At 38.7% G+C, this 23,476-nt stretch overlaps 2 protein-coding genes across 7 annotated transcripts in view; one reads left to right on the forward strand and one right to left on the reverse strand.

Moving 5' to 3' along the window:
- Nucleotides 1–2,541: 2,541 nt before the first annotated feature.
- LOC121888191 (cytochrome b5) lies at nucleotides 2,542–9,205 on the reverse strand. The gene is made up of 5 exons (XM_042399603.1): nucleotides 8,899–9,205; nucleotides 5,339–5,467; nucleotides 4,664–4,693; nucleotides 4,492–4,526; nucleotides 2,542–3,608 (listed from the first exon to the last, which is right to left on the reverse strand). Exons 1-5 carry the CDS (start codon nucleotides 9,034–9,036, stop codon nucleotides 3,524–3,526), a joined length of 417 nt encoding a protein of 138 aa, XP_042255537.1. The 5' UTR covers nucleotides 9,037–9,205; the 3' UTR covers nucleotides 2,542–3,523.
- A 2,284-nt stretch (nucleotides 9,206–11,489) lies between these two features.
- LOC121888178 (uncharacterized protein C18orf63) overlaps nucleotides 11,490–23,476 on the forward strand; it is a 27,926-nt gene continuing 15,939 nt past the window's right edge. Inside the window, exons 1-7 of one of the 6 annotated variants that reach the window (XM_042399586.1) lie at nucleotides 11,635–11,721; nucleotides 13,811–13,939; nucleotides 15,346–15,424; nucleotides 17,469–17,525; nucleotides 17,621–17,732; nucleotides 22,091–22,132; nucleotides 23,068–23,144. In XM_042399586.1, the coding sequence (XP_042255520.1) occupies nucleotides 13,812–13,939; nucleotides 15,346–15,424; nucleotides 17,469–17,525; nucleotides 17,621–17,732; nucleotides 22,091–22,132; nucleotides 23,068–23,144 (495 nt within the window). In that variant the 5' untranslated portion in view covers nucleotides 11,635–11,721; nucleotide 13,811. Of the gene's footprint in view, nucleotides 11,722–12,768; nucleotides 13,022–13,451; nucleotides 13,560–13,810; nucleotides 13,940–15,345; nucleotides 15,425–17,468; nucleotides 17,526–17,620; nucleotides 17,733–22,090; nucleotides 22,133–23,067; nucleotides 23,145–23,476 lie in introns of those variants that run through there. The other 5 variants (XM_042399587.1, XM_042399585.1, XM_042399584.1 and 2 more) reach the window with 5 other exon arrangements.

Below are 23,476 nucleotides of genomic sequence, written 5' to 3' on the forward strand. Positions count from 1 at the left end.
AGCAAGAATACAAATATAAAAATGGGGAAAACTATCCATATATTCAAATTAAATTAAATCTATATGCAGATACAAAAAGTGAACAGTAAGTACACTGTAAAAAAAAAAAATCCTAAAAAAAAAGGTAAAAAGTCTGGCCGCAAAAGTTGCCAAACACTTACCGTCAAATAACAGTAAAAAACCTTTAATGATTCTACAGAGATTTATTTTAAAAATACGGGTATTTACTTTGGACATTGTCTACATTTTTACAGTCCAACCATTAAGAAAATCTCATTATAAAACATTGCTAGAATGTTAAACAAATGTATAAATCTGCACAAAAAATGAAAAAGATTGCAGAACTACCTTAAAATGACCTAATTTAAATGAAGACTCTTGTTTTCATACAGTAATCTTTGGTAAATTCATAGGATTATCCAATCCATCCACAAGAACTCCCCATCAAAGTACAGATTTCTGGATGTAAAATACAGAGAAATTATGTAAATTACATTCAAATTACCCTCCTGTAACACCCATTAATGGTATCTTGAGAGCTTTAAGCTTTTATTTTATGTGATTATCCAATCTACTTACAGTAGATCCCTGGTAAATGTTGGTTTTATACTGTACAAAAAAATAAAATCATGTGATAATAGTTTACAAAAACATAATTTTAATAATCATTACTTTATATAAACATTATTTGACAGTAATTACAGAAAAACTGTCTTGTGGATGAAGTTTTAATTATAATTTTTTATCTTGATGACCCTATGACCTTTCCTCCAGCGCCACCCTCAGGACAAACTTTACATTTTTTGTACATTAGAGGAATACATTTACTCATTTCATGTCTTGGCTCTTTTTTTGTTTTTCTGATAAAGACGAATATAAACAAATATTTATCAGACTGATCAAATCGAGGTAAACATGAACATCTGCAAACAGTCAGACAAAAAAAGACAAAAACAATCATAGACGTTCTTCAACTGAATTGTTTTATTGCAAAAACATGAAGCTGTACTGTGATACTGAGTGTTTCTTTATGTTCTTGACGCCATCATGACTTCAAGATCTCATTCACAACTGTAGAAGTTTGTCGTCAAACTGCACTTGAAGGCACTGACAGGTTTATTTCTAAATAATCTGAATGAAAAAGGTTGTAACCAGAAAATAACATTTTGTACCTTCTGTGTTTCAAAAAACATTTAAGATCTGTCAAATGTTTTGCAAAAAGAAGTTAAAGATGATACATTATGTGACTGAAATTCTTCATTTATGGACCCTGATCTCACAGAAGCTCCTGCATGTGTAAAATCAATTTACTTCCAGTTTTCTCTTATTTATGTTGAAGATGTGAAAGATTCTCATGTGTACAACTCAAGATGGTCGAATGATCGCACTATACATAGTAGCACTATTCAGTCAATCAGCAGAAAATTAATTGGCAAAAACTCTGAAGTGATTTTTTTCAGCAAAAATACCAAAAATTCTCTGGTAGCAGCTTCTCACGCATTTTCTTTGTGTTTTTGACTGTTGATTGGACACAACAAGTCATCTGATTATGTTCACTTAGGCTTCAGGGAATAATGAAATGTGGGTTTAATCTCCTTGAATTTCAGACTTTGGCTGAAAGTCTGTATTAACTTGACTTTCAAGGAACCTTTCAGAACAATCAGAGTTTCCTCGTTGTTAGTTGGACGTTGACTCGCCTGGAGGTCACACAGGCTTCTCAGTGAAAACCTCGTTAGCTGGCAGCGGTTTACATCTTCTGAGGGTTTTTTTGTGATCGCATTAGTGTTGACTGTCTGCTTGTAACAAGAACATCTTTGCTCATTTAACTCCAGTATTTCCACAATGGACCACGTTAAAGTCACATCTGAGTTACCGTAATAACGAGTTCTTGTCGTGTTAATAGTGTTCACATCAATCTGCAAATCGTAATTACAACTAGGAAACTGGGATTGTTCTGAAAGCTCCCATGTTTATCCAACTTGGCACTTAATAATACAGATGTTCACGAAAACCAAACAAACATGGACGCCTCATGTTAGCCAAAGTCTGTCATTCAATGTAAGCGTTTGTCGTTTTAACTAGTGAAAATGATATTTAAAATGAGAAACTGCTACCTGAGTGTTGTGTGCTAATCTTCGCTAATGATGATGCTAATTAGCAGCAGCGTAGAGAATCCGTAGCGTACCTGTATGTTTGTAGCTCTGTTTCTGAAATTAATTAAGAATGACCACTGAAATTAAATGTTTTCTTTTTCTCACAGCGTCGTTGTGGGACAATTTTGAACAAAGTGTTTTGTTTCTCCGTTATTTAAACGTGAGGCTAACTACAAGCAGCTAGCTAGATGCTATAAGCTCCAGTTCATCGGTGTGTGCAGAGCGCTACGTGGCAAACCTCACAGAAAAAATAAGAAAGAATGCAAAATTGTTTTAGCATGAGGCCCGATGTGTTGAAAGAACCTTTGCTGCTTTTGAAAGTTGATGTTTGGAGCTTCGGACAGGCTGTGCAGTGATCAGCTTCTAATCAGAATCAACAATAAGAAGGTCTTTGTGGTTGTGCTTTATAGTAAAATTTTACAACCAGACAGATATTTTCACAGGTTGGTTGTCTTTGCTAGAAACAGCTTTACTGCAAGGACCAACAGAGTCTCACCACATTTTTGAACAAATCTTATCTTTAACCAAACCATCAAAAGCAAAATCTAAAAGAAGGCGAACAATAAAAGTTATATTTAGGCAAAGGCACCAGCCGGTTTATGGCAAAACCGATCCAGGTTGTTAAAGACTTCATACATTCTCTGTAAGAAATAACTGCAGCTTCTTACAGTTTAAAAAGTAGAAATGTTAACAGTTGGATTTTAGCATTTTGTAATTATTTCTCTGCAGCAGATGAGCCTTAAATAAAAGAAATTGGATTTGGTCAGATTCTTCTTGAAGACTCAGGATTGTACTTCATTCATATTCACGTCAATGACCTCAATCAATACAAATATAAAACAATTCAGTATTGCATGTTATGATCTTCTGCATATTAACAATAGATCTGAGCAAAGTCACATGACTGCAGTGTGATGACATCATGATTAGCTGCTGATTACATATTTATATTGTGTTACATTCAGTTACAAAGATATAAAAAGATACAACAAATTATACACCCACTGCATTTCTACAAGATTTCAAATGATAAAGATTTTATAAAATCTGGTAAATTCAACAAGGTAAATGACTTCATTAGCATAATACCACATGATCGGTTGTTTAAAGAGCATGAAATCAATCTTGGGTATTGTAGTGCTGTGACAGGCGAGAGGCAGCGTAGAGTTATTGATCCTAGAACAGAAGTTTCCCTCCGAGAATGTTTTTAATCCACTTATCGGATCCTCGACGGTCCGTCGCTCTACGCTGGGAGGAGCCACAGCATCCACACGCTGCCATTGGCTGCTGCAGCTGTCAATCAGAACTTCGGGGATTTGACTGCCGTGTACGTTGGTGATATCAAAGCGGCATGATCGACGCTGATGATGTCACTCGCTGTCTGTGGTGTACATGCGGTACATCAGCGTGACAATGACGGCTGCCAGAGCGGGAATCAACCAGTTAGACCAAAAGCTGTAAGAGAGAAAGACAGCTAGTTAACTAACCAACTAAACCAGTTAGACCAGCTACAAGAGAGACAGCTAGTTAACTAACCAACTAAACCAGTTAGACCAGCTGCAAGAGAGACAGCTAGTTAACTAACCAACTAAACCAGTTAGACCAGCTGCAAGAGAGACAGCTAGTTAACTAACCAACTAAACCAGTTAGACCAGCTGTAAGACAGAAAGCTAGTTAACTAACCAACTAAACCAGTTAGACCAGCTGCAAGAGAGACAGACAACTAGTTAACTAACCAACTAAACCAGTTAGACCAGCTGCAAGAGAGACAGCTAGTTAACTAACCAACTAAACCAGTTAGACCAGCTGTAAGACAGAAAGCTAGTTAACTAACCAACTAAACCAGTTAGACCAGCTGCAAGAGAGACAGACAACTAGTTAACTGACCAACTAAACCAGTTAGACCAGCTGTAAGACAGATAGCTAATTAACTAACCAACTAAAGCAGTTAGACCACCAACTAGTTAAATATTCAACTAAAAGAAATATTGTTAAATATGTAAATAACAAACAGGTTAGACCACCAGCTGTAGGGCAGCTAGTTAAACATTTAACCAAGTATTTCAACCACCAGCTGGAGGAGAGAGGAAGATAAATATGTAACTATCAGACTAACTATCTGACCACCAGCTCAGTATATCACTGTCTTTATATCATCTTTCACTCTCTACTAACCTGTTTATCTCTTTTTATTTCTATCGAACTAGCAAGAGATTCACCACAGTTTGATTCTTTTCCTTTTGAGCGTGTGTGTGTGTGTGTGCGTGAGAGAGTGTGTGTGTGTGAGAGAGAGTGTGTTTGTGTGTGTGTGAGTGTGTGTGTGTGTGTGTGTGTGTACCTGGACTCCTCCTTCACAGTGGTCAACAGTGTTTCCTGTAAAAACACAAACACAACATACATAATCAGACTCTTGACACAAAGATAAAGTAAAGAGATGTAAAGAATATAAACTACAGCTGGTTTTAACGTTGTTGATTTTATCCTTAAAGGAAACAAACGGCTTCACTCACCTCCGGTTTGCTGATCTTATCGATGTCGTCCTGCAGACACACAGACAGTTCGGTTATATGCTGCATATTAAACTTTCAGCTGCATTCATCAAAACTAAATTAAAATTGATATTAATAATTCTATACTTCGTCACATTTAATCAGTTTTGATTGAGAGAGGAGAGCCAAGAGTTCCTGAAATAACCACTCAATTGATGTCGGATTGTCACGCGAGCCCATAAATGGCTGTCTGTTCTGTAGCCTTGGTTGCTAAGGTGGTTGCTAAGGTGGTTGCTGAGGTGTTTCCATATTTCAGATGTGATTCAGCTCCAACATGTACGGATGGATTTGAGAAGTTGACATTTGAGGTAAAGAAGGAGAAAAAGAAGTGAAACCCTGCTACTATAGTTTGTTTACGTAGCCTCCGGAGCCGGAGGAAGCTTCCTGAAAGCTGACCAATCAGAACAGAGTGGGCTCATCAGGAGGCGGGGCCTTAAAGAGACAGGAGCTAAAACGGCCTGTTTCAGACAGAGGCTGAACTGAGGGGCTGCATAAAGGACCAGTAGAAGATAAATAAGGAGTTTTTAACTGGAAATCATGCAAAGATATTCCAGTAGAGACCCAGAATATAAATATAGAGCTGGAAATGTGTAAAATATGTCCTCTTTAAATATACCAGCACACACACAGACTGACCGGGTGCAGCTCTCCTATCACCATGTCGCTGGCCATCTCTCTGGCGTCAGTCGAGTGTCCGACATCCTCAAAGCTCTCGGTGGCGTTTCCTCCCGCCTGCTCCCTCAGCACCTCCTCTCCTCCAGGGTGCTGAGACGAAAAACAAACAAACAAACAAACACACCCAGTGACTCAGTTATCAGGACCTTGAAGGTTCAGCAGGGACATGATAACAGTGACTTTCTGCTTGTCAAAACTTAGTTTGGCTTCATGTTTCACAAACTGTCCTTTCATAGTTTTTAACTCTGAAAAAACACAGCAGCACGTCACAAACAGCCACAATGAATCAGGTTTCAGGTTAAATTCACATCCTGTATAGTGATACTTTTAAATGACACAACAATTTATGAATATTTCTATTCTCCAACTATTTTGATAATTGATTAATTGTTTTGAGTCATTTTTAAAGATAAAATGTATAAAAAAATCTTACTTTTTCACCATTTTCTGACATTTTATAGACCAAACAACTAATTGATTAATCAAGAAAATAACTGAAATAAAAGTAATTGAATTGTTTTGTTGCAGCAGAGATGAGGAGCTGCAGAGATCTGCTAACCTCACTTCTTTCTATCTCAACAACCCCACATAGTTTTACTTTTCAAACTTGTTCACACAGCTCACGACTTCATGCACACATGCAGTAGTAATACGAGTACAACACAACACCTCTAAGATGCGTAAAGATACAGCGAGAATAGTTTGGTAATCAAATTGTAGCATAAAAAACTAGCATGGAAATGCCAGAAAAGCAAACAAAAGTTGAAATATAGCCAATTCTTTTTTTTTTTTTTACACTGCCCTGAGGTATAAAAGTAGTCTTGTGGATAAAAATCAAATATAAACAGACTGAGTGAATAAATGATGACATACATGAATCATGTGACTTAAACGTCACCGAAGAGCTGAAAACATCAGATCTGTGTGGAGCGATGATGAGGAGACTGTAACCTTCCTCACATCAATACATGAAACTAACAGAAACGTCATATTTCCATCATGTTTTCCATCGTTTGAGCTTTGACCACAGACTGTATAAAAATAATGGACGTATCGAGTTTGGCATTTTGACCGTCGCCATCTTGGTTTTTTGGAGCCAGAAGTGACCATATTTGGACGAGAGCATGGAGGAGCTCCCCAGGGTCCAACTGCAGCACTTCTTTTCTACTTTATCGTCTATTTTACTCTAAATTGGACCATAATTTACTAAATGAACATCATACTGCATTGAAAAAGACTTGAAACTAGTGATTGAGACCATAAACTCATCAGGAAAGTGTTTACTGAGGTGATAAATCAACAGGAAGTAGGGTCATTTCCTCATAGACTTCTATACAATCTGACTTCTTTGTGCAGCCGGTGGAGTCGCCCCCTGCTGGCCGTTACAGACCCGGAGCTTCCTGCTTGGCTTTGACTGTCGCTCCTTTAATGGCGTCATCTCGTTGTGTCCTCTTCTTCTGCAACGGTTTAACGGCACCGACTGGAGAATTAGCGCCACCTGCTTTTTATCTGCTAACACAACAGCAGCGGGTGGAAACAAACACTTTTTCCTGGAAATTCAGCTGAAATTTGCACCAGTAATGGAAACTTGTGACACGTCTGTTCAGATGAATCATTGCAGTGTTTCTGGGTGCGTAGGAGCAGATTGTTGAGTTATACAGATTCAACTTCATCATTGTCATGTAATGATTCACTACAGCCTGCAGTACTTGGCCAGAGCTTTAAGAACAGCTGTGTGTTTGTTCTGGCCTTCAGCGTGTCCTCAAGTGAACCATTAAACTCTGTTCAACTGCTGACAGCGGCTATAAAATATCTGAATCCATGAGCTCCAAACTCCTCCGAAACTGACACCAAACATTTTAAAACAAGATCTGCGGTTTCTGACAATGTCGTTACAGCTTCAGATGTGTCGTCCGTCATCAACAATAAGAGGATCCTTGTGTAAACTGAGCTGCACAATGAGTCGAGTAACCCGACCGCTGAAAACTGAGTGAACCATGATACAGCAGCGACGCTGTGACTGCCTGTTTTAAAGGCAGGAGCACTGACGATGTGATTAAAGACAAATTAATTTAGGATAATTAGATTTAATGATAAAGCAGGATCCACCTTAATGCTCTCATCATATCAGCATTAGTGATGCATATTTGCCCGGTTGGTGATTCAGCCTCGACTCTGTTGATTAATTACAAAAGACAGAAAAGGGAATTTATGGAATTAATTTACGTGTATTGTTTTCTCATTAATTATAAAATGCGTTTTAATGGTTTTTTGACATCATAACATAATTACTCTGTGATCATGTGATGTGTCCTCCAGTATTTAAAACAAGTGTCCAGTTTTTAACATTATTATGTGCTCATATTTATTTCTGCGGCTGCAACAAACGATTGTTTTCATTATTGATTAATCTGCTCAGTTCATCAATATCTTGTTTGGTCTGTAAATGTCCCGTAAATATCCTGTTAACGGTTAAAGGTTCTATATGTAAGTTTCAGAAGTTCCTTCGGTCGTTAAGTGAGCTCAATGAGCTTCCTGTTGCTCGCGAGACTGTTGCAGGTGACGTCTCTTTCCTCGCTTGTACTTCTTATAATGACATAAAAAAATATCTAACGTTGTGTTTTGCACTGACCAAAACATCTCTCGCTCCCAGTCAGTCAGTTTTTAATACCTGCAACCACTTGACTCGTTATGAAAACCAATCTGCAAAGATATGCGTTAATCAACCACTTGAACCCAAACCAACCCGCCAACCGCAAGCCGTGGCCAGGGAGCAACTAGTTGGGTAAGTTAGCACGTTTTTTTGTCAGGTGAGAGCTGGTCGTTTGTTAGCGAGAGAGAGGTAAGGCACTCTGGAGCGAGAAAAACGTCACATCCGTTGGATTTTCTCGGAAAATCTGGCCCGAGTCCTTCACATAGAAATCAGTCCGCAGGCTGTTAAAGGCAAACAAAAAAGTCGGAGAAGGTCTCGTTTTTTAAGTTATGTTACAATCTGTTCGCTCACTGGCAATAAAAAACAATGAATACATTTACATTTTGTTGTTAGTTGATATGACATTAGCTAATATGGATTGATTATTGGATATCCTTGGTATTGGCTTTGATGTCTAACTTTTTATTTAACTTAACTTCCCCTGCAAGCCTTTCTGACACTCCTGTGATACACAAATGAGCAGAACAACCAGCAATTTACCACCAGACTGTCAAAATAAGACACATTTACCACCAGACTTCAAAATTAGACACATTTACCACCAGACTTCAAAATAAGACACATTTACCACCAGACTTCAAAATAAGACACATTTACCACCAGACTGCAGTCAGAATAAAAGACACATTCTGCAAGAGACACTTCTCCAGCTATGATTTTCAGGTGCTTTTCTGTTTAAAAAGGGAACCAGACGTGTCTGTCTGTGGGGTCTGACCACCCAGAGTGGTTTATTTCCTGTTCTGGTTGATTTTCCACATGTAGTTTTATGTCGCAAGTCTCCGGCTGTTGACAGAAATGTCTTCCTCACCTCTTCTAGAAACTTGGTGACATCGTAGATTTTGTTGTGGATGATGATCCACGTTGATTTGAAGGTGTTCTGCTCCTCCACCTCTGACAGTCTGTAATATCTGACTCCATCGGGGCTCCTCTCCTCCGTTTCACCCATTTGAGTGTCTGAAAGCTCGGCCAGTTTAACCCTGAGGAGCCGCTGAGGGAAGTTAACTGTGGACCGTGACTCCGCACAAACACTCCGACATTTAACCCAGTTTACTCAACAGCAGAGTCCGCGGAGAGTTTCAGCTGTGAGCTCAGAGACGTCAAGACGGACACAATATGACACGCGGCATCCGGTTTGTGCTTCAAAATAAAGTGGTCGATTTATATGTGGCAATGTGAACACTGCCACTTACATTTATTATTATTATTATTATTTTATTATTACCTTATTCATTTCAGTATGCCAAATATAATTCGTCACTACATGGGGAAATGTTTCCAACACTGTACTTTACTTGAGTATTTCCACGTGATGCTACTTTCTACATTTCAGAGGGAAATATTGTACTTTCTACTCCACTACATTTATTTGACAGCTTTAGTTACTTTTCAGATGAAGATTTGACACAATGGATAATATAACAAGCTTTTAAAATACAACACATGCCGTCTTACAAAAAGCAGTGTGTAGTCGGGGTCACATTTCACATGTCTATGAGTTGTTAACAGCTCCACCAAATAGTGATTTTTTCCTCTAAACTACTACATTTAAACTGAATGAAACATGCTGTTATGATTTTAAAAATCAATAAATCCATTGTAGATTTAGTGCCTCTTATGTATAATCATAAACACCTGTTTTTCTTAAAGGATAGTTCACACTTTTTCCAAGTCTGTCTTAAAACTATAGAAAATAAGCATTGAACATTTTCTTCCTATTCATACTGAACATTAAAATACTCCTTCATAATGCACTTCCAATGTAAGTGATGGGGGACAAATTCCACAGTCCTCTTTTTGTGTTTATATAAAGCTAATATGAAGCTTCAGCATCCAAATGAGTCAAATCAAGTAGATATCTTTCAACATTACAGTCTTTTGATATAAATTTCCCCCTTTTTGCTACTATACTACCACTGCAGCTCAACAGGAAAACACAGAGAGGGACTTTTATACTAAAATAAAAGAATAAGTTTCCTACCATTGAATTAACCCTCAGCAGAAATGTCACTGTTACCACCTCTTGGCCTTGAAAGCTAATTTATTGTAGATATTATATGGTTGTATCTAGTGAAGAGCTACATGCTGCTTCAGCTCACGAGACTCTGATGGTAACGTTTGTTTTCAGTGTGTTTGTTCTTAGGAAAAAACTCTCTGACTGACAGCAGGAGGCTCAACACTGTCAGTATGTTTCAACGTCTCTTATCTTTCACCACAGAATGTGAAGGACAGTCCGTTTACATCTTGATGGAGTAAATGAGGAAAACTGTGGGACAATGTTAGATTCCTGTAATGAAGGCCGTACCATTAGAAGATATCCATTTGATTTGACTCATTCAATCTGCTGAAGCCTCAAATAAGATAAATGTTTGAATTTTTTTTTTTTTGCACAAAACTCAGACTGTGGGTTTTGTCTGTTATCACCGACATTGGAAGCATGTTAGGAAGAGCAGGAATAATTACAGCAAGCAAAACTTGTTTCAATGTTCATGTTGCCACCTGACTGTGTATTAAATTGTGAGTCTATCCTATAAAGATACCTGGCACAAATCACAGATCAATTTGTGAATCAAATGTAAAGATAGAACATGACTTCATGTTCCAGAAACGTTCTATCGATACGAAAAGATTTTATTGTCCATTTAAGAGATGAAACTTGTAAAACACAACTCTCTTCACGAGAGGCCATACAAAGTATAAAATGTACAATTATATATTTATAATAAACAATAAATGTTATATAATACAAACATATAATATACAGAAGAGGTTTTGAGTTTTACCAACAGAGGAAAAATAAAACAACAATGGATTAAAAAAAGGTGTTAAGAGTTAACAAAAGATAATTTATTAAATCAAATTAAACAAATTAAGTAAATATTTATTAATATGTTGTGTGGATGTCAGTGTAATCTGTAGTCTAATGTGCATGAGTGGAAGATGTGTGTGCGTGTTGAACGGTGCTAGAAAGCAAAAACAAAGAACTAAAGCAACATAACCAAATCAAAAAGGCGCCTGTGGGGAAGAAGGCAGAGCTGCAGCAGCCAGGCTGAAATAACCTGGAAACACACTGAGGCCCTCAGGTGCTCCAGCTTACCCCAATGATCCACCTGCAGGTGAACAAAGACTCAGGTGAACCACACAGCAAATTAATTTAATTTAGTTTCTTACATTCAAACATTGAAAATTTAAGAACAAACCATTAAATATTTAACATTTACATTTTGACTCATACTTAATATGCTTATAACACTACTCGTGCATTTTTTATATAAATATTGTGATTGTTTAATCTCTAAAAGACTTTTTTTTAGGTTTTCTTTCATGACAGATTTTATAATTGTATTTTGAAAAGCTACTTTCTGGTTTCCGGTGCGGTTGTATTTTTTCCTCGCTGCTTCACGTAGCGTCAAAGTTCCTCGTACGGTCAGTGGGAATCATAGGAACGTCCCCACTGGACTTCTAGCGCTGCTATTGGTCGCTTTCTTCCCCACCTATGACTGTAGGGCTCTGTGATTGGCTCCTGTCGCTGTCAGTCATCAGTGAGCTGTGGGCGAGGACGAGGCTAAAGTTCACACCAGTTCAACGGCTGTCAAGGAAACTCGCTTCTCACGCAAGCGGCGGGAGGAAGCAGGTTTGTCACGAAATGAGAGTTTTTCTTTCTCGCTTTGTGTCTTTCAGCGGGCAGCCGGAGATCCTGGTAGTCTCCCAACACTCAGCTGATGTGTAAAACCTGTTAAACAGAGAGATAAATCGGCGTAGATTAAGTCTCTCTGGCGGGAAAAACCACCTACTCCAACTCAAAGATTGTCTATTAAAACATCCAATCACTCCAGAGTTGAAAAAAAGTCACCTCAGCTGTAAAATCTAAATAACATCCAGGCAGTGTCTTAGATCAAGTTTCAGTGACCAGGATGGTAGAATACATGTTTGATAAACATCCAAAAAATTAAATATTAATTGTAGCTCTAGATTTTTAACTGCCGTTTATATTGTGAAACATAAAAACTCAAAATGATTGCTGTTATATACTCGTGCAACTCAGCTGTTCTGCGATTATATTTATATTTTTTACGCGTTTAACAACAGTTGCTCATTCCACAGTATCACTACATAATAATCTACAAGTCTTTCATCAAAGTGGACTTCACACTTTGTTGCATTCAGCCTCCACTGTTATGTAACTTAATTGTTTTATTGTACATGTCACATTCATATTTTTCATACACTTCTTGTCCGTAGCACAGTTTCACGTCAATATTTAATTTCAAGTTTTATATCCCATTTCAAAGCTATTATTATTCCATTCGGTAAATATGTATTTTTAATTAATTTTAACATTAATTTGTTAATTTCCTTATTATTATTACCTTACGTTTGTACGGTTTTTATTCTTCTGTGTTAAGACAAATTCTTTGTATGCTTGCATACTTGGCTAATAAACAGACTGATTCTGAAATTTATTTGTATGTATTCCTTTATTTTTTGGAACTGAAAAGAGACAAATATAATGGCACAGAGTCCAAAAAATGGTATCTGCCCTCCAAAAAACAATTTATGTCTCACGTTAAATTATAAATTTTTAATTTAATTTTTAACTTTTAGGTCCCCGAATTCCCAGAAGAAACACAGAGGGCATGACTGTTTTGATCGTGTAATAATAGGAGGCAGAGTGAGACCTCATTCTGTCGCTGTCGCCAACCATCTTTGGCTAGGAGTATATCTTATCGTCTTAAAACTATTTAAAGACATTTTCTTTTCACGTTATTAGATTAATTATCACGAAAGCGAGATCTATAATTACTATTGCTGTCCAGTGTAACTGTAAAAAGTTCGGCGACTCATGCAGCTTGTTTTAGCTAACAGCTTATTTTAGCTAACAGCTAAGCTAATAAGCTAACCTGCTCGCATCTTAGTGAAGAAGATAGAAAGAGGTGAGTGAGACAGAATTAGGAATTCAATTAACTAATTATTAAATTATGGATGAACTTTGTAAGTTTATGAGGGCAGTAAGGTGTCAGAAGTTACTGGAGCTCAAAATGATTTGTTAAAATTAGCCTAATTATTTTGACTGACAAAAAGGGGAAAAAAACTTGACAACGGTATCAAAGTAGTCATTTTTTGGGATGCACCTAATTACTATGTTCACCATTAATTATGTCTCTGATTAATTATATTTGTATATATATTTAGTATATATGTTTCCCAGAGATCCCAAAGATATTCAGTTTATAATGATATAAAACAAACGCATTTAAAAAGCTGAAGCGAGAGAATGTTTGGTATATTTGCTTGATAAATTACTTTCATGATTAATTGATTGATGAATGAAGTTTTCATCAGGTTTATAAAAATATATTGATACTTTTCATTGTAGGCAGAGATCATTTAAGCAAATCATTGAAACAAGCAACATGTTCCAAATCAGTAACTAAGTAAAATGGAAATAAAACATAACAACAGGATGTGCAGGTAAAGACCAGATAAATACAATCTTCAAAATAATGATAATAATCCTCATATGTAAGACGTTTGCAATGAGCAAGTGTTTGGTATATGTTATAACACTTTGTTGACAGCTAAATCAATTAACTTAATTATAATTTTAGCACCAGAGATATTATTTAACAAACTGCTGAACTAAAATCCCATCATGATTATAAGCCTGCTCCGTTCCTCGTGTTGATCATCAGTAAGTGTGAGTTGTGTGTCTGTGTGTGCAGGATGGTTGGAGGAGCTCAGCAGTCGTTGTTTTTCCTCGGACTACCAAACCTGAAGAAGCTTTGCTGCGTCACTCTGAGTCTGCAGGAGGAAGACGAGGAGCCGAGGAGCAAACAGATCAAGACCTGCAGGTAAACGACACTTAACAGCTCATAAAGGGGAAATATTCTGCACGTTTCCAGCTCTATATTTATATTCTGGGGCTCTACTGGAATATCTTTGCATGATTTCCAGTTAAAAACTCCTTATTTATCTTCTACTGGTCCTTTATGCAGCCCCTCAGTTCAGCCTCTGTCTGAAACAGGCCGTTTTAGCTCCTGTCTCTTTAAGGCCCCGCCTCCTGATGAGCCCACTCTGTTCTGATTGGTCAGCTTTCAGGAAGCTTCCTCCGGCTCCGGAGGCTACGTAAACAAACTATAGTAGCAGGATTTCACTTCTTTTTCTCCTTCTTTACTCCAAATGTCAACTTCTCAAATCCATCCGTACATGTTGGACAAGGTGAACAACACATGGAAACACCTTAGCAACCACCTTAGCAACCAAGGCTACTGAACGGACAGCTGTTTGTGTGATGAGTTGACGTCAGCTCAGGTAGAAAATACGTCACAAATAAAGTGTTCAGAGCAGGTTGCAGCCCTGAATTTTGACTTGCAGGCAACATTTCTACATACGTTCACCTCAAGTTTTGGAACTTTGACCATGTTTAACATCAGAACAGGATATAAATAACAGAAAACTACAAAAAGCAGAATATGTCCCCTTTAACAGTTTATTACAAGTCACAGTAATAAACTTTAAACATTCTAGTCATATGGATTCGTTTAACGGTGCAACACTTAATAAACTGGCAACTATTTTGATTATGGATTCATTGTTTAACTCATTTATCGAGCAGAAATGAAGATTCCAGGTTCCTCCGTCATCTCACTGAGCTATTTAACAGCTAGAATATAAATAACCAACCAGTGAGTGACCTCTTTACTGCCTGTTTCCTCACCCAGAAGAAGCTCAAGCAGCCACATGTACCTACTCACAAGGGGGGGACTGAGGTTATTGATATGTTGATTGACAGCTGAGATTGTGTTATTGGTTTTGTGTGCAACCTTCACTTAACCTTCACACAGCGGACAGGACGCCGGCGTTCTGCTGGGACTGATGATTATTATCATCATCAATTAATCTGCAGATTATTTTCTTGATTAATGAACTAATGGTTTAGGTGAGGTGAGAGTCCAACTCTTCACGTTTATGGAGCTGAAACCAGACAATGTTTGTTTGTTTTTTCTTGAAAGTAACGATCAATCGCTCCTGACTAATTGATTAATTGACTCGTCTTTGCAGCTCTAACGGGGTTAAAAACTTTCTTACCAAATGCAGAAAACAGATTTAATAAATATCTGTAATTATTCACATCCTGCTCGGTGTGAAGGACAAAATATCCCATTTTACTGAATCACTTGAACGCAGCGTACCTGTGAATGTGTCCTTCAGTAAAGTGTGTGTGTGTGTGTGTGTGTGTGTGTGTGTGTTTTCACAGAGAGCTGGTGCTGCTCTACTCTGATATTCTGGCCTCTCCTGCTCTGGACTCCTTCAGTGAGATCACTGTGGTCATGGCTGTAAGAAACACACACACACACACGCGTTTGTTCTTATGTAATTGTGAGGACCGTCCCAGAAAACCCTGAAGCCCTTTGAACCCAACTGACGTAATCAGCATCAGAAATCACATTTCTTCTTCTTCTTCTCAGTCGTATCTCAGCTCTGAACACACACACATGATCTTTTCTTCTTTCTTCCTCAAACTCTTGGAAACATGATCCTCATAACATCAGATCTTACATCATTTTCACTAAATGTCGACCACAGGTACAACAGACCTCATGCTAGAGGCACGAACGAGTGATCAGAGAGAATTTGTGGCCTTCATCATCAATTAAATGTACAAGTTGAGAGCTGTCAGTTCTAACGTCTTCATCTGAATTAATATGCAGTTTAAATACGATCCTGAAACAACTAAAACAACCTTAATGCAGATTTAATATTCTGTTGAGCGTCTCATCTTCATCATGGCCGCCGGTTTCCTGATGTTGTGCTGATGTTGATGTCAGCAGCAGTAAACAGCTGGAACATGGAGCCTGATATTCCACTAATAATCAGAATAAAAACGCCTCATGTAACCACGTCAGTTAAAGGAAGCCTGATTGGAAGGAATCAGGTTCAGAGAGGTGGTTTAAACCTTTGATCATCTGTTCAATAAGGAAATATTAATAACCTAATAACCATGGAAACACTTCATCTGGTCCTTTCTCTCTGGATGGAATCAATATCTTATTTCTGCTCATGTTTGTGACGTGATGGTAGAGAGAGTGTGAACGCAGCAGTGCAGTGTGTGTCAGTGAATAAATGTCACAACTCCTCACTAAGCCACCTGTTGATTTTACTTAAGGTGGACTGATTTAAGGTGGACCAGTAGTGATAATCTCAGCTGCTCTCAGACAGAGGGCTGCTGGTGGCCGGTAGGAACATTTTAACACATCGCTCTGATGTATTCATCACATGTCGGCGCATGTAAACACCAGAACGTATTCAATCACATCCCGTGTAAACAAGTAACCCAAAATCTTCAATCTGAATGAAGAACGTGTAGCTGCAGCTCGTGTTTCTGAGATTTACAAGAGTTTGAGACATTAAGAGAGTTTGTTGGATCCGACTCGTATAAACAAACATCACAGAAAAAAGTCTCAGGTTCAGGACAAGAATATGAGGCCCTGCGTGTGTGTGTGTGTGTGTGTGTGTTCGTGTGTGTGTGTGTGTGTGTGTGTGTGTGTGTGTGTGTGTGTGTGTGTGTGTGTGTGTGTTCGTGTGTGTGTGGGGATCAGATACGTGGTTGCGTGCCGACACTTCCCAAGCAGAGACACGCAGTCAAGATAGTCGGTCTGAATTCCAAACATTCCCTGTGTGACTCACACACACACACCCACACACACACACACACACCCACACACTCACACACACACACACACCCACACACTCACACACACACACACACCCACACACACACACACACACACGTTATTATCCTCTGTAACATAAACACGTCTCTGTTCTGCTGAATGAAATGAGGTCAGAAAGACAAACTTGGTTGAAAACTGCTAAAACAGGAGAATCTCTAATATTATATTTTTATATTTTAGAGCTGCAACAATTAATCAATTAGAAGAAAATTAATCGGCAACTATTGATAATCAAGTTTTAATCATTTTTAAAGCAGAAAGCTCAAACATTTCCTGCTTTCAGCTTCTCAGATGTGAGAATTTAATACTTTTCTTTGTCGTAAATGTTATTAAACTGAATATTTTTGGGTTTTGGACCAATTACCAGTTATTAATCCATATCAGCTCAAATCATATCAACTAACAATTAGGGCTGCGATCTATTAATCAGTTATTTTCTCAATTAATCAACTAGTTTGATCTATAAAAAGTTAAAACATAGTGGCTGATGTACAACATAAAGATCTTCAGTTTACTGTCACAGAGACGAAAGAAACCAGGAAATATTCACAGAAAACACGAGTCAAACGATTAATTGATTATCAAATTAATCGACTGATCGTTGCAGCTCTACTTTAAACAATATCACACGTTTCTCCTCCTACAGATCTCGTTCTTCCAGAGAGGTTTCCTCCAGGCGTTCGGACGGAGACGCAGCCTGCAGGTGATCAATATATAGACTCAAGTTAATACGTTTCCATGTACATATTCTAATTAATGAAAGGTGTATTGTGTGTGTGTGTGTGTGTGTGTGTGAAGCTGGGGTCTCCTCAGTGTGTGTTTCCAGGTGTCCTCCAGTGCTGTGTGTCCTACTCTCTGATCACCAGACTGGCTCCCAGCTGGAATAAAGCAGGACTTTACCTGATCTCAGGTCTAAACATCTTTATTTCACATCTGTCGTGTTTCAGTAAACTTTTTATCTCGTTCTGTAGTCTTGAATCTTGTGTCTGAGCTGTTTAATCTCAGATCTGACTGTCTCTGATCAGTCAGGATCAGCTGCTCTGTTCATTAAAAACAACAAACCTGTTGGACGACAAGAACATGATAAAAACCAGTAACTCTGAACTGGTTTAAATGTAAATATCTTGTGACAGAAGTTGGTAGAAAATCTCAGCTGTGTGTTTTTATGTCGAAAGACGACGTCGGTGACTCTCAGTTCTGTCTCTTCTACTGGTTGGATCAACATGAAAGCCTCCTGGTTGAATCATCGTTCCTAAAGATGAACGACTACATTAAAAAATATCTGATTCTTTAAGTGGAAGGCACTGTGGACAGTTAACAGATTAACGTTGCAGGTTAAATCAGTTTGCCTTTAATTTGTTGGTCACTTTTGAGAGAATTCAGCAACTATGGTGCTGAGTTTTGTTTACAACTACAACGACTCACCACTAAATTCTACTGGGCGCGTTCCGGCTCCGACGCGGCCGCCAGAGCTGATCGCGGCCGCTCTAGTCAATGTATCTGATTCCACCGGGCGCTGTGGCGCGTTTCAGAAGCGTCCCAGAAGCGGCTCTCCGCTCCGCTGCGCTACAGATAGGCGCCTCGTCTATTTTTTTACGGAGGCCGCGTCAAGCAGCACAGAGCAGATCGAGCTGGGCAGGAAGTCAGACACAGAAACAGCATTGAGCATCCGGTCAATTTTCAAAATAAAACACTCCGTGCAGACTCCTGGTCATATATCAACAATAAACACAATTAAAACAGATGAATAAAGAAACCGTTTAACTACGTAGCTACTGAACCACAGCAGAAGCACAAAAATCAAGGAAAATGACCAAATCAACGAAAACTGAGTAAGTTAACAAAATTGGGCAGTTTAGTTGCCCTGCTACTGCAGTAATTACGGTAGCCTTAAGGGACTTTATCAGCTTTGACCAGGCTGCTGTAATTACTGTAGTAGGAGTGCAACTGACCTTAAATGGCAGAAGGCTTCCCCACAGTGAAGACGCTCCGCTTCTGACACGCTCCCGGTGGAATAGGGCGCCGTGCAAAACCGCGTCGCAGCCAGAACACGGCGCACACGCACCCGGTGGAATCCCGGGGTTAACGTTTTAATTCATTACGCTCTGATTCACATCTCTGAATCACTTCTTATAGATACACTGATTGATCAACCACCGATCGAAACCAGCTGGTTTTCAGCTGATCAGTCTCATACTTCTGATTTATTGTCGGTCAGATTGATCGTGTGCTGCATGATTGTTCACGATGAGCTCACAGCAGCACCGACAGTAACGTCACACACACACACACACACACACGTCTTCAGCGTGAGTGAAGACGACACAAAGCTCGCAGTTTATAACACCTGTAAGTTCAAAATAAGACCTGGAGGAACAACCTTGAAAACATTTGGAACAATTAACTTCATCAGACACTTAATAATAAACGTGACCAATGTCAAGCAGCCATCAAGTGTAAGAGAACCAGCCGCCGCGCCCACTTCTGAACTTATTATTGAGGAAACTGTGTTTTTGAGGAGCTCCAGATCTGTGTGGACACAGACTTCGACTCTTTTCCTTTGGCCTTTGTTTTAAAAGAGTGTTATTATTAAAGTTCCAAAAAGCTCTTAATTCTGGTAAAACCCCTTTTGATGAAGCCCAGAGCTAGCTAGCTAGCTTTAGCTTTAGCTTCATCTCAACTCATTGAAGCTCTGTTTTGGTGAATTTGCAGACTTTTTAACTTAAGCAGTGGTGTTCGCATGACACAAAAATCACCACAGATGCTGCCTGGAAGCTGCTGACAACATAAATTTCCTCTCTGGAAAGACACTTGAGAAACAGCATCTCCATCTATATTCACTGTGGGGCTGCAGGAAACCTCTGATCCGGATCCTCTTCCTAACGCTGCTCAAGAACAGACAGAAGAGCAGGAACTAGTCTCCTGACCTACACACACTGTGATTATCAGCTAACAGATTATCAGTCGTCTGTCAGTGTTTTCATCAAAGCTTCACAGCAAAGTCCAACCTGTAATCACTGCTCTCATACAGGATGTTTGTGGTTGATCAGGGTCAAGGCTGTAATATGTGTGTGTGCGTGTGTGTGTGTGTACGTGTGTGTTTTATCAAAGTCACAACTGAGTGTTGCAACACTTGGTCAAACCTTTACCTTGGACCCAGTCTGGCATAAAATAACTACGTGTGTGTGTGTGTGTGTGTGTATGTGTGTGTGGGTAACGTGTGTGTGTGTGTGTGTGTAGTGTGTGTGTGTATTCCTCATCTTGTGGGGACATAAATCTGTTTTCAGTCATGTTGGTTATTTTTAGGGTGACAACTTGGTTTAAAGTTAAGGTTAGTTTAGGGTTATGTCAAGGTTAGAATAACTCTCCAGAAAATGAATGTAAGTCTATGTGATGTCCTCTGAAGTGATGGAGACATGAATGTGTGTGTGTGTGTGTGTGTGTGTGTGTGTGTGTGTGTGTGTGTGTGTGTGTGTGTGTGTGTGTGTGTGTGTGTGTGTGTATGTGTGTGCACGCTTATTCAATCGCTAGAAGAAGAAACATTTACACCTGATTGTGCACTGAGTCTAATAATTTAAGAAAACAAAACAAATATGTTTACACACATCCACATTCATCCACAGGCTACATCACACATATGAGCACATAACACTGAAACATTATAAAATATGTTTTGAAATGCTTTTAAAAAGTTGAGACAGATGTTGATGACAGTCTGATCTGAGAGTTTAAAGGCTCTGCCAGTGAAAGTCTGAGACCAGCAAGACTTAACTGGTTAGATGACAGTTAGACCAGGTTCAGGCTCATATAATGTTCAGAGATCTATTATATATTCAGTGACTGAACCCTTAGTGTTGCTTACGAGCTACATAATTATATTATATACTATTATATAATAGAATATGGTGCATGTGTCCTTTAATGTTTGGGTTAAACTACAGCAGTACATTAAACCTAATTTAGATTTTTATCAATCACTGCAGCTTTTAGATACATCTGAACCGACCACTTAGTCTGCAAAGTCTCTCAAGTTCAGGTTCTTTACTGTTACGTCTCATTACACGAGTATAAGAGAGTAAGAATCTGAGGTTTCAGCTCCTTGATAATGCAGGAAGTAAAAACAAATATTTAAAATAGTAAAATCAGTAGTAAAAGTATGTGTGTGACATCAGGCAGGTTGATCACTGCATTAAATACAATTTTCTTGTGAAAGCCAGTGAACTCACAAGTCCACAGGAGGCGGAAAAATCGTTGCATGAGGATTTATTTTAATATGACAACATTACAACTGATGATGTTCATCCACAGTTACATTTAAGCCTGGCTGGTCCATTAAACTGTAACATACACGTTATTACCTGCGATGTCAAAGGTCAAATGCTTGTTTTAACCTACATCCAACGCTTGGTAACAGAATGATAGAAAGTATATATGTAACCATAGCAAAGTCCATCTATAAAACTCTTTCAAATGTACTTAAAAGGAGAAATATTCCCCTCTTTGTGATTTTTCTGTCATTTATATCTTGTTCTGATGTTGGAAAATTTCAAAATTTGAGGTGAACGTGTGTAGAAATGCTGCCTGCCAGTCAAAAGTCAGGGCTTCAACTTTGTAAAGCCCACAAACAGCTGTCCATTCAGTAGCCTTGGTTGCTAAGGTGGTTGCTAAGGTGTTTCCATGTGTTGTTCAGCTCCAACATGTACGGATGGATTTGAGAAGTTGACATTTGGAGTAAAGAAGGAGAAAAAGAAGTGAAATCCTGCTACTATAGTTTGTTTACGTAGCCTCCGGAGCTGGAGGAAGCTTCCTGAAAGCTGACCAATCAGAACAGAGTGGGCTCATCAGGAGGCGGGGCCTTAAAGAGACAGGAGCTAAAACGGCCTGTTTCAGACAGAGGCTGAACTGAGGGGCTGCATAAAGGACCAGTAGAAGATAAATAAGGAGTTTTTAACTGGAAATCATGCAAAGATATTCCATTAGAGCCCCAGAATATGAATATAGAGCTGGAGATGAGCAGAATATGTGTCCTTTAAACTGTACATAAGCTATAAACTATTTACCAAATATCAATATTAGAGCTCTCACGGTATATTTCCCACTATTGGCAGCCAGTTAATGACACTTAGCAGAAACATCGCTGTCACCACTTCTGTGCCTTGTGTGTTAAACTGTTGTAGATGTTGTTGTTGTATCCAGTGAGGAGCTACGTGCTGCTTTGGCTCATGTTACTCTGATGGTAACATTAGTTTTCACTGTGTTTGTTCTCAGGAAAAGACTTTCTGACTGAGTGCAGGAGGCTCAACGCTGTCAGTAAGTTTCACACCAGAGAAATTAACACTTACTGTTTAATTACTGCTCAGTTAAAGCTGTGGCTCGTTAATCAAACATGAACATTTGAACACTGGTTTGCTGTTCCTTCACTTGCATTTTTTTTACTTCCTTAATATTGTGTTTAACCGCTCTGTACTGTGTTGTGACATTGTTTAATTAGTGGATGTGTATTGTATTAGTCTATGCATATTAATTATGTTGTGTACAATAATATGTCATTTTATTCTAATTTTAGGTTGCATTTATAACATCTGGACAGACACAGCAGATGAAAATGAGCATTTTAGGCTAACTGGCTCATTTACTGTTATGTTTTCCTAATGATGTTGATTAAGGAGTATTATTATTATTATTATCCCTGTCAGATAAATAAATAAATAAATGAAATCCCACTTATTTATCTCCAACATACCTCATCTTTTACTACAGACTGCAGATTACAATCAGATACATTCATATTATCTTCAGATAAACCTTTAAATACATTTTTGCAGATATCGGGGACTGTGGGTTTTGTCCTCCATCACTTACATTGAGAACACATTAGAGAGGCGATGAACAGGAGGAACAGACATTTTAACACACAGGTGGAACTAATGACATGAATCATTGCTGCAGTTCGTTTCCATGTGCAGGTTTCAGCGTCGTCGTTCTGTACCGGCTCAGCGGCTTTATGGGACGGAGCCGTGATTAATGTTATTAGTTACATGTTGCTTTTCCTGCTGTGACAAATGTTAATATCAGGCTCAAATGTGGCCAAGATGCAGAAAATTAAGAACAGTCTGATAATTCATGAGTATTTTTATGAATTGGTTTTAATAAAAAAAAGTATTTTCAAGTAAATCTTGATTGTGTGTGTGTGTGTGTGTGTGTGTGTGTGTGTGTGTGTGTGTGTGTGTGTGTGTGTGTGTTAGGCATGGAGCTGAGCACCAGTGAGGGTCAGTTGTGTATCAGCATTGAAACCAACACAGTCAGACTGCCTCCAACCACAGTAAGACAACAGAAGCCTGGATGATGATGATAATAATAATAATAATAATAATAATAATAATAATAGTAACTGATTTATAGGTTATAATCATAGACTGTATAAATATATGGACGTAGTTATCGTGACGTCACCCGTTGGTTTCTGAGGAGCGGTTTTGAAGCTCAAAGTGAGCCTCTCCGGCCGTCGCCATCTTGGCAGTGCGTGACGCTGCCTAACTCCCAGCCAATCAAAAATGGGCAAAGAGGCGGGCCGAATGGCTGAAACAAGCCACCTAGCGGCTGGCGGGCCTGTCACTCAAAGCAGCCATGTCCTTCATTATGCAGAACTTTACG

This window comes from Thunnus maccoyii, chromosome 21 (assembly GCF_910596095.1).
Source record: "Thunnus maccoyii chromosome 21, fThuMac1.1, whole genome shotgun sequence".
Taxonomy (NCBI): Eukaryota; Metazoa; Chordata; class Actinopteri; order Scombriformes; family Scombridae; genus Thunnus; species Thunnus maccoyii.